The following is a 12466-nucleotide window of genomic DNA, read 5'->3' as shown; positions in this document are numbered from 1 at the left end:
TTTAGCTACACTTATACGGTTACTCGCTACAAGTATGAAGATATGTACGCATTTATAGGAAATTTGAAAGTAAAATAGACAAAGTAACTCGTTGTAACGCCTAATACGCGAAAGAAATCTCTGCTTAGGATCCATCGCTTCAATTTTATTCGCGGTAATGTAAATTTATATAAAGATACGCGATCTACCTATCGCGAAAAATCCCACGAATAATCATAATTTTTAAGCAAAGAAATTTCATACTTTATGGAACTGATTGGTATAGATTCTGAACGGTTCGCGTTGCTTCGAGGTTTCTCCGAGAAACTATCCTCGATACATTCGATAAAACGTTCTTGAACAGTGGCCAAACCGAACGGATTGTCCGCTACCTAGGAAAGGATTGCGGTTGAACTGTTGCCGGAAACGGTCACGGATTTCGAGAGAAACCGAGATTCGAGGCGAAAGAATAAAGAACGACCTTGTAGAAATTTAGACAAGCCTTCGTCGTGCGAGTGCTTCCGCCTTTGTAGAAAAAAAAAAAAAAAAAAGGAAGAAAAAAAGACTGCGGTCCGAAATGCTACAGTTTTCACGACGGAAAGTGAAATCCGGCCACGTCGATTCTCGGTGAAACGTCCCACAGTTTCAGGAAAAACGTGCGAATGATCGTGCACCGTACTCACAGCGAAAATACGAATTTTTCAAAACTTTTATTCAGCTCGGAGCTTCGTAAAACCTTTTCCGCTGATTTATAAAATGTTCGCGAAGGGACAATGGGTATCATTGAACGCGCATTGTTTTTACGACATGTTATTGCACGATTTGCTTCGATAGCGGCCGGTCGTTTCGTGCGTACGTAATCTGGTCGATTAAACGGTCGTGACTGCGGCGGAACAGGTGCTAGAACCAAAGTTATTGTCACTGTAAAAGATAACGATGCTCGTGTATCATTCGCCGAACTTCAACGCGCGTACTTTTGCTTTCTTGCCGCGGCACTGTCGTCCGATGCAGCGGGTGAAAGAACGTTGTCAAATACCATTGTGCACAGTGTTAAGTTTTATCACACCTGTTGTGTGATGTATCCGCATATAGAACATCACGTGACCCAACATTATTAACGTCGTAAAAAATAAGCGAATGTTGAACGTTCGGATTCTTTAAGAAAACTTGCGATACCTTGTAAAAATTAAATACGCTACTTGTCGATCGATATCGAGCGCGACGCTTCGACAGGCGTTTAAAGATATTCGATCGACTATTACAGATTTCTGCGATCCAGTAGAAATTGGATTCTACCGTAGATAAACATAGAAACTTGAATTCAACGTTGAACTCGAGATATTTCGATCGCGTTGTTGTGGTAGAAACTGAATTATTTAACACCTATAATTCCATAACAGTTTGCAAGCACATTCGCAGAGCGAACAACGTTTAGTAGACTCGCTTTACGCGGGAAACTCTCGAGTTATTGATACATGTAGTTAAATCGAGTTACGATATTTGCCCCTTAACCTGAGCTTACGTAGCGTTCGATGGCACAAGACGACGCTGAATATCGTTGAAATGTGACGAATCTGGAATATTTACTCATTTTGCAAGCATCTTAAACTTTACGATCCATCCGTCCTCTTACGCGCGGCATTAATCTCTGTTAGATGTATCGTATATTTGCATAATCTGTTATAATAGCATCACGATCGATCGAACGTAATTGCGACTACGAATGAACGTTCGGTAGAGTATCTATCGACGTTGAAAGGTGTTGATCTCTTCGATCAGTGTATACTAAATATTTATAAGAAACAACGAAGTAAAATCGTTCGAAAGCAACGTGGCTCTTCTAAAAACTTTATTTCAAAATACCCGGCGACTGGTTGTAAAAAAATTATTAAGTAGTCTTTGCTAAGGACACCGTACACGCGTTTAATGCGTACGAATTTGACGGCAAATAAATTTCCCTTTACTGTGACATAAATTTCGGTCGAATGAGAAGAAACACACTGGCGTCCGCGTCCTCGGAGCTTGCACCGGTCGAGAAACAAAAATAACGAATCGAAGAGTTGCAGGCGCGGGATTGAAATCTACCAGCTCAAACGATTACGTATTTCTTTGCGTCAAAACGATTCCAGGCGAGCACATTCGAGCAGTAACCTCTCCTCCAGCAACTACCATAAGTAATGGACGCCGACGCGACGGTCAAGTACAGTTACGTCTAAAAAATTCAGCGCAGACGATCGTATCGTGGCGACGTCTTCTCTCCTATATAGTCATTATCGTTAATCACAGACCGAACTGTTGTTGTATACGTCTATGTCATCGAGCACTGCTTACTCGCGTTATTCGCTAATTTACAGTGTTATCACAGTATGGAACGATGTTTTAAACCTTTGTTTGAGAAGATCTAAGGCTTAAAACTCTCGAAATAAATATCGATAAGAGCTCTGTTTGTATAAATTTGTCGATGGACAGTTAACGTACGTAATAAAAGTCTATTCGGATTTATCTCTGCCATCTGTTACTTTTCTTTTACTCTGCAACAAGCAGAATATTATTTTCATTTATTCGATAGCCAAAATTCCCTTTTACCGCGTGGATACATACGAGCGGAAAATGTTCGAGACCCGATATTACCCAAATAAGAAACGAAACTCGAAACACTCACCGTTTGAACAGCAGAAAGCGTCGATCGCCGGATTTCGCCGCAGCAACTCGGGGAACGAACGATCCTCTTGAACAACGCGACACAACGACGCGAGAACCGCTGGCAAATAACTAGCGAAGTTTATGACGTTACCGAGGATAGACGGCGATAGGTTCGGAACAAGCGATCGGACATAAGTAAAAGTGTCTTCGCCTCTCGAATCGAGCGAAAATGGTGTACGGGCATCCCGGCCGCGGTTCCGGGTTTCCGTGGATCCTGCGTCGGCGTCGTTGCACCCTTGCGCGGCTGTCACGGCGCAAATTCATCCCATTCCCCTTTCTCACCCACCTCGTCCCGATGGACGTCCGCCCTGATCCTCCTCTGTCGCCCCTCTCGCGATACCATCTTGCCTCTATTTCCACCACCGTCGCTCCATCGTGATCCTGTGTGCGTTGCGTGCGTCATACAGGACCGCTTCGAATCAACCCTCCGATATCACGATCCGTTTCGTGCCTCTTTCTCTCTTTTCTTCTCTTTCGATTAAACAGACGCCTCTGAAACATTCGAATCGTTGTTTCAACCGTTATATCGTTTATAATTTCTAAGAGAAGAGAGTATGTATCGGAAGTATATTTGGATGTTCGAAGAATTTCTTCAAATTTGCTCGTATCGATCGTTTCGGGGGAAAATCAGGATTCTTGCAAACGGAAGGCACGAGCATAGGTATCGATAGACACGTTTCGAGCGTACAAAAGAAGGTACGTAGGGTATAAAAGTGGCGCGCAATTTTCTCGTAACTAAATGAAAATAAATTCACGACCGACTAATGGTATTCCCTTCGACAGGCTTCGGCCGAGCCTTCGTGGGGTTTTATGAACGTAAATTACAGAGCTCGATGGCCGCCTCCTGCCAACGCTGACACTCTTGGTGTTCCAGGGCCTTGGCAACTTTTTCAATTTCACGGTCACCGACCCCCTTTTCCAACGCCTCGCGAGCGCGTATTTCATCGAGTCCTGCTGCAAAAATATTTATCGTCCGCGTTGCGATACAGTATTCCCGTCGTAAATACGAGGATTTCATTTTCTTGCTACTTTTACAACATATCTTTCCGCTCATTCCTAGGTCCAAGTATTCCTGGTCCATGGAACGACGATGGAAAACAAAGCAAAATTCGACTTTGCCATCGCGGAAATTCCACGCGTCGAGTCTGGTCGTTCAAAGTAAAAACTTTACCGCGCTACGAACCGAAGAAGCATAAAAGAGTTATCTCGTTCGCGACTGACATCGTATCCTTGCCTTTACTATTTACTAGCGGGTTCACATAGCCATCGTATTCGCGATCTGGATTGTTCTTTTTCTCTTCGTTTTCTCCCCGTCCATTTCCTCGTTCCACCCTATCGTTCCTATCGCCGAACGCGATGAGAATTCAAGCAATTTCCGTATCGAACCTCGTCCCACGGTTCAACCCCGTATACTGCCGCCGTTTAATTAACAGACCATGGAAACGAGATAGCGAAATAACGACGAAGGCAAAGGTCACGTGGCTGAGATACCGACACCCCGTTCGCGTCCATTTGCCCGCGAAGAATTAAACGTCGAATAAACGAACGAGAGGCAACGACTTTCGCCGAATTCTCCGTTGAAAATATCCGTCGAACGATGTTTCCGATACAGAGCTTAAATCGAATTCAACCCTCGTTCGAAGATCAAACCATTTAGAGTTGGAACGCGGAGAAGGCAACAGAAGGAGCGTTACTCTAAACGAATTTTTTTTTTCTCCCGCTCTCGAACACGAAACGGCGGCGTTTAATGGGTTAATGAGCGACGATAATTCCGGCCCCGCGGACTAGCCGCCATAAATCGGCGTGTAAACCTTTTTATCGTCCTCGTTGGTACAAACTCGAATATCATTCGCACCCAATATAAAGAGGAGCGTCCGAGCGAGCGTATAAACGAAAATTTCACCTGCGATGTTCGCGTTATATTCTCCTGCATGTACGGTGCTGCTTCCACCGATTTCAATTTATTAATATTGCACCGATCGATATCGAGACTCGTGAAGCTCGCTATAAATTTCCGCTGGATAGAGGCGAGGCTCGCGAATCGTTCAGGGTGAACCTTCAACGGGCGTTGCAGTTCCACGAGGTCGTTGTGGTCGTAGGCGAAGGTTGGCTGAAGTTGGGTCGATTTTGCGTTCGCTTCCCTGCTCTCTCTCTCTGTTTCTCTTCCTCCCTCATTCCTCTCTCTCTCTCTCTCTCTCTCTCTTTCTCTCTCTCTTGGTGTCTCTGTTTAACGCCAGCATGGCCGGAGACGACAGGGAAACCAGCCAGGGGGAGGAGAGCTAAGGGTGAGAGTCCGTAAGGCTGTATCGCAGGCCAGAAACACGGAGAACCAACGGAGGAACAGCCAATGATGGCGGAGAGCGTGGCAAGGCAGGGCAAGGGAACGGGGGGATTTATGCCGCTGTGCCTGTCGTCGGAGGCTGGATTGAGAGCCGCGAAGCATAAATAACGACACGTCAACCCCTACCAGGGGGATACTCGATCGTGAGTATGGCAGAGCTACCCAGCATGCTTGAATTTACCAACGTGGGCGAGACAATGGACAGATAGCAGCGATTCTCTCTCGTAATGAATATATAATTAAACGTTGTACGCGAGGACTACGGTGGTTATAACTCACATTTTCTATCTTTTTCAGGATAGCAGTTTCTCAAATTCGCACATTGTTTTTTTTCAGCCATCTAAAATTTTTGTAATATGGCTCGTTGTAATATTAAAATATTAGAAATAGAACTTATCGGGTAATTTTAAAAGATCTTGCCTCTTTGGACCAACAGTTGTTTTCATTTTCGATCGTTTCGTATTTAAAATCCTCCTGTTTAATCGTAAAGCGACATTACATCGGAGGATCAATATACAAATGTACCGTGATCTTCGTATTTCTTGGACGAGCTTATGATAGGTGAATGTGATATTTAGAGAAAATGATTAATCTCTCAGCGTGGTAAATATTATTGAAAGAAATAACGTTTATGAAAGATCGTGAGAGGTAATACCGAGAAGCGATATCGCTAGATGTTATAGCAAAAACTGTGGAATTGATTTCTTCGTGATCGTAATCAAAGGAACTATGGTAATTCGTATGATAATAACGTATGGTTTATCACGAGCGCGGGACTATATTCCACGATTATCTACTCGCGGTCGAGCCGTCCTCGCGGTATACCTTTTTCATAGCTTGTTTAAGATCTCATAAACTACCGCTTACTGAAACTCTAAGTGCTTCCAGCCGAACCGGGAGCTGATATCGGTATGCGACGCTCGGGAAACTGGAAAAATAACCAAACTCGCTGCATAATCCTGACCTGCGAGGTCTTCGTTATATAAACAGATCGCTGTAAATGTACGGTACCTAATAATTCAAGCGACACTTAGACTTCATTTCGCTCGATATTAAATTCCAAATGTTCCCGATTAAACGTTATTTTCAAGCCGCGGAACAATTTTTCGAGCGAAACAGCGAACAATGCGCTTTTGTCGCCTGAGTGGGTTAAGCCACAACATAAAATTCATACTCGAACTTTGCGTAAAATAATCATATTTCTCGTACGCTATAAGCCGCTATCAGTCTGCAATATAATAAGGAAAAAATAAGAAAATACCGTGCGTTACACAGCCAGCAAGAAAAAACGTCGGAAACGAGAAAGCGACTGAAATAACTTTATCTTACCGTACGCGAAGACAAAAGGAAAGTAGCGAAGGTTCTGAAGGACCTCCAATTAACGCGCGACGTCGAAAAACACACGGTCGTTACGGCGAATCCGAGCTCGGTAATCAATATAATCCTTTATGTGGACGTTGTAGAATTACGTTTATCGTTCCGTGGGACGTCCTATGCAGTACGGTGTTCTTTTAACAGCACCGCTGTATTTCTTCTTATCCCCCTTAGTTTCTCGTTGGCGTCGCTTTCAGAATCATTTTCGTTCCTCCTCACGAACAACGTGGATCCAGTCCGCCCTCGGATAGCCTCGTGTCAGCCAGCCTTAATTCATGGCCATCTTAGTTATCTCCACGAGTTGGCAGTATCTCCTTATTCCCCCGACGCGTCGGTAGAAAACGAACGCGACAAAAATCGAGGAAGACACGGTTCGACTCGACCCGTCCCATAAAGTAACATTAATTGAAAATCTCGTATACTCGCCTCCGCTGTGCGCCAACGCGAGGACAAAGAACTCGTCGAATACCGTGCTACGTTTACACGTACCAGATGAAACTGTTAACGATTCTACCGAGACTAGCGAAACGTCGAACATGCAGGATAACGACACTAAGATCTTTTCTCTCGACGATTCTTTCTATCGAATAACGCAGTTCCGTTTCCTTGGATCTTCCTTGCACTTTCGCTGGTCCTTATAGGTCAGAAGAATATAATCGATCCTTGATTTCTCCAAAACGTCCACAACTTTGCTTATCCATCGCAGGAACATCGCATAGTCGATCGGTATAGCTTCTGAGTTGGCTCGTATATGTATCGAGCGTATCAGCTTAAAGTTCTATCAGCGTTTTCCAGTGTACGCGTAGATAAGTTAATCTTCGCGTCGGTTTAGGATACAACCTGATAACCCAAAGAAAGCTACCAAACTTACTCTAAGCACTGGCGGTACCACATAGGTAACCGTCAAGACGTGCATCACGATCCTCCTCCAATCTCGGTGATAAAAAAACGCAATAATCCGCGCAAGTAGAGTAATCCCGGATCCACCCCCCGAGGTTTGCCGCTGAATAAGGGAAAAGAGAGGAGAGAGGGGAAAAAGAACGGATAAGAAAAATCTCTCATGAATAAGGGATGAGACAAAATCCCGTAGTAGTCGTGTCAAACGGAGGAGTTTGAATGACGAACGTAGCCGGACGAAGCGGAGGCTTGGTTTTGGTACGCGCTGCCCAGCTTACGGCGCCATTAAAATAAAATAAAGCCTTCCTCTGCCTTCCAACTCGCACCCGCCGCTGCTTCTTCTCCACCCCGTCTCTCCCTTTCACCCCATCCCACATCCGTTCCTTTTTTTTCTCTTTTTTTTCTCTTCTTATTCTCTATTTTGCCGTCCGTTCGGCGATTCTGTCTTCTCCTCGCCACGTCGCCGCAGCAGCTCACGTTTCCTAACCTCTCCTTTCCGCTCTCTGAACCTCCTCTTTCCGACTTCCTCCTACCATCAGCGTTTTCAGAATGTTGCCAGCGTAGATAGCCAGGGCGTAAACGTAAAATCATTGCTGAGTATACGAGCAGAAGAGCCGTCTACGCGTTTCTCTCGAGAAGGAGCCACGTCGTTCGTACAGATCACGACGCTTATAATAACGCTTAACCACCGACATTGAATAGCCGCAAGTTGCAACTTCTCCTCTTTGTGTTCCTTCCACCCTTTGTACTTCCTTTCACCAGGAGTATCTTCTTCGGTTCCTCTCGGTTTCATAGTTCCCCTGCCGACATTGTCCTCCGTTTTTTATTTCTGCTTTCGCCGATATTATTCCTTTTTCGAATTGCTCGATACGTTTCTCTCGGTAACAGGCTACGGATATTTACGTCCATTTCCGACGACCGCCCTTTGACCGATGTCCCATTCTCCGAACACTTTGTCTTTTTATCTATTTTCGTTACTTTGCTTGGTGACAAATTCGCCAAGCAGCGGCGAACGTTTTGCATAATGTAGAATTATCGAGTCGCCGTGTCCGCGGCCGGTCCGAACGCTGTGGAATAATTAGGTAAAATATTTACTCTTCGGCGTGTACTTGAGAAAAAGGTTGTAAAATTCGCGCCAAGTACGCCGAAATACGTTACATTCGATCTGAATGAAATACTTGGAAACGTATCGAGTATTTTAATCGTCCGCGAAGGTATGTACTATATTATCAAACGGATTTCGAAATCTGTTCGTCATACGAGAGAGAAAGGAAGAGAGAACACCGAACCGAGAGAACCGTCAGCGAATTCCATAGCGAAGTAGCTTTCATCTTATCACGAAAACAGGAGGAACGAAGCGAAAGATAAGGCGAAAACGACGTTCCACGCTCGAGGACCTACTTCGTACGGAACGAACGAAATGATTCTATTAGCGATACCATTAACGAGTCGGGTTTATTATGCTTGACGCTTGGTTTTATAGTTATAACTCCGGCCACGTTCTTTTTCGTCCCCCTTCCGACGATAGGGGATGACTGACGCCAATTAGGCCCGCTAGATGTATCCAGCGATATCCATTTTCCGATCCGAGAGAAAGATCGTTTATCCACGCTCTAGCTTGCGTTTTTCTCCGTTCGGAACATCTTCTACCGAGATTTTTACTATAAAACCACAGTTACGTAGCGTATGACGAGGAACAGTGAAATTGATTCGTTTACCTTTAAACAAAAACGATCTCCCAAGTGAAAGACGAATTGGCAAGATTTCTTGAAAAAGAGCCGAAGAAAGATAACAAAATTACATCGAAACGTTTCCGAAACGATCGGTACAGAATTTCCAGGCGGAACGTTAGAACTTTTAAAACGTTCCGAAAAAGATATCGTCGTGCATTGCTGAGAGACGGGTACGGTTTCAGTTAGGACTGGATTGTTACGTCAAATAAGAGATGGAAGATTTGTCTTAACAATCCCACGCAGGGGTGGGATTTGTATTCTTAAGGGCGGTAACGACCGGGGGAATAAAATAGGGCGAGACGAGTAATGTCCGGGCCTGGAAGACGAAAAGCTAGCTCCACGAACCGAGGGAACACTCCGGATATTAGAAACGCACACGCAAAACCGGGACCACATGCGACCTATAAGGGTTGCTTCGTAACTTCTATTTCCTCTCGTAAATCTTGCCTCTTGGCTACGCGATATTTCCCGTTTGTACCAACATTGCGCGTATTAAGTCTGGTAGAAAGATCGCGCCAGATTTCGCAGGGACCCGCTACATCTCTTTTATATTCCGTTCGTGTTTGATCAGATCTTTGCGAAATAAGATTTAACGTCGTCTGTTCTCCGTACTAAAATATGTTTCCTATTATCTGGAGACAAAATTTCTCGTTTGGAAGAAAGGCTCGTGTCGGAAATTGCTACACCGCGGAATAAAAATACTACGAAAGTTTAATTAATTAAAAATTACAGATTCTAAAATGCAAATCGTTACGTTTTACTTCGTATTCAGAATTTCTCAACAATGGTGAAACTAATCTCGAAGAGCAAAGATAACGCGCTGTCTTAAAGGGTAACTTTACACGTTGCTTTACAACGCGATTATCCTTGTCGCTTTCAGATGAAACGAAATAACCGAAACACCCGCAGCGTTATCAGTTTATAAGGTAATGTAATTCAACCATCGTGCAACGATAGTTTCGAGAATTTCGAGAAAGCATCCGGGAAACGTGACGCGTTGACGTGTTAAAAATCGCGGTGAAGAGCCGCGAATGGGCACGTTAAACGACGTTAGATCGCGACGAATTGTCACATCAAATCAGGCGTAACAATATATTTTTTTATTCCGCAGAAACGCAACTTTCCGATATGGAACAGCCCTTTTAGAGTGCTATAGCAGGGCCACGTAGCGAACGGCCTCGACTGTTAAAACGGAGATTGCTAAGGGAGAATCGTGGACAACACTCGAGGAAATGTCGCCGCAATTCAACCCCTTGAATACCTCGTCGTTGGTACTTACGTCTCGTCGTTGCATCCCTTCGTGTCGAACACGAAGATCGCAAAATCGAGGAAACGACAGCCATGATCGCTCGTCCGCATTCCAGAATATTTTACCATCACCATAACGTTCGCCTTACCCCGGGAATCGTTCGACCGTTTGCAGCGATCGATTTTATCGTTCTATCGAAGAAGAGAGATATCGAATGCTTCCTTTGATTGGAATAAACGATGTCCAATCTATGCGACCATTTTTGAGGACAGAGAATCTTAGTCGATTTCGCATTCGAAAATAATATTACAGTCTCTGGCCATCGACATAGAACGACATACAGAAATTTTACCCTTCTATTCTAATCACCCATAGACGCTATGGTTATCGAAATTAACTACTGAATAGGCGAGCGTAATACGTAACCGATCATACAAGCATAGCAATTATATGACCAGATCGTGTCAAAGAATAACTCTGTACATATTTCTATCCTCGTTCCCCAATTTTATTAAAGAAATAAAGAATATCGAACGTTTCGATCTGCTCTGATTCGATAAGCAAGGATCGCGATAAACCGTGTTCGTTCGAGAAACCGGACGCGACGGATGCTATATCGTCGAATCGCGAATCAACGCGCCAAGCTTTTTAATTTACAACGAAACCACGAGTAACGACTAACAAACCTCGACATTTTGTTCCAACGTCCATCGAACAAACGAAAGGAAACGTCCGATGCATCCTTAGATTCTGATTGACGAACGCAGCGAACAGCCCTTTAAATCACCAACATAATGACAATCCGAGTATTGTTTCACGGAAGTCGATCCAACCGAAGCGTGCTCGTTCAACTGGTCGTTTGATGGGCAATAGACACTCGGTGACCGTTCGACCGGTCATCCAGCGCCGGACGACCGCCTCTCTTTCTCCCTCTCTTCCTGTTAAACGATTATTTTTGTTGTCGTCGTAAATCCTTTTAAACGCGCCACTCTTCTCGATCTTCCACGTATGTCCACACCTAGCTACGTCTCCCCCGACGACTATCGCCTCTCGTTGATGTCTCACTTAGTCCTTCCTAGCCATCGTTTCGGCGACGACGGCGACGAAGACGACGTTCGACGCGACGACGATGTCTTTCCACACGACCGATTCGAGTTTCGCCGGTTTCCGTGTTAACCGCCAACGTTTTACCTGTTCTCGTTTCGCTTCTCTGCGCTGCGTGGAAACGACTGGCTACCCTTCTTCGTTCGGCGAAATAATCGACCGGCCGTCGAACCACCGATGCCCGATTTCACCTCGTTTTCTCTCGAGTTTCTACCCTTTTTTTTTTTTTCTTCCTACATTTCCTGCACCTTTGTCGTCCTTACGTTCTATATTCAAGTTGAATGCATCCACGCGTGTTCGAACCGACTCATTCGGTAAGCTAATTTTCGATCGAATCGCACTTTGCTATCAATGAGAAATCCTTAGGAAAGATTCTCGTTTCGATTTTATAAAGATTTCTTTTTAATGTCAAGCTTTCTCCTAAGTTGAAATTAAAGGTAAAGAGGTGGACACGAATAGCAGATGAAACCTCGTCGATATATTAATCCACGATAATTGAATCGAATTTTTAAAAGACTTTGAATCTTTCAAACGTTACGAAAGAAAAGAATGCTGTACGTGTCGATATCATTAGCACACTAATGAGAAGTACAAATGAATTAAACAAGATCTTTAATTGCTCGGCCGCGTTAGGAGCATCCGTATGAATCCCTATTTAACTCTCGGAATGAAATACGTTCTTATTACTAGCAGCGTATTTCCACGTGCAAGTTTTTGCCCAACCGTTCGAAATAGGAAGATTTTATAGACGATCCAATCGTTTTATCGAGTTTAACATACCGAGAAAAATTTGCCAGAAGCGTCTCTCATAAGAGTCATGGGAATTCGTAGTTGCAAGAAGAAGTTCTATTAAGAAACGATCACAACTTTCGAATTTTAAGTACCTCTGTACGTCAGTCCTCTTTTTCATCTTCTAAAATGTTTGCGCGGAGGCAAGGGATAGGATTTTTGAGGTTAACCCGGAAATATTTCGAAGCATCCGTCAGCCCGAAGACCATTCGGCAGTAAAATAGGTAGTCGAAAGGTTCCCGATGACCTTAATTAGTTTATTGCTGGGGATTACGTTCTGGTCGGTCGGTGAAAAGC

The 12466-nt window shown here is 44.2% G+C and overlaps 1 protein-coding gene across 1 annotated transcript in view; it reads right to left on the bottom strand.

The window, feature by feature from the left end:
- LOC126926643 (homeobox protein abdominal-B) overlaps positions 1–12466 on the bottom strand; it is a 95818-nt gene that overhangs the window by 77007 nt on the left and 6345 nt on the right. The window contains exon 3 of the mRNA XM_050743081.1: positions 2969–3174. Within this exon, the coding sequence (XP_050599038.1) occupies positions 2969–3085 (117 nt within the window). The 5' untranslated portion in view covers positions 3086–3174. The remainder of the gene's footprint in view (positions 1–2968; positions 3175–12466) is intronic.

This window comes from Bombus affinis, chromosome 18 (assembly GCF_024516045.1).
Source record: "Bombus affinis isolate iyBomAffi1 chromosome 18, iyBomAffi1.2, whole genome shotgun sequence".
Taxonomy (NCBI): Eukaryota; Metazoa; Arthropoda; class Insecta; order Hymenoptera; family Apidae; genus Bombus; species Bombus affinis.
This window is presented reverse-complemented; position numbering and strand designations above follow the sequence as displayed.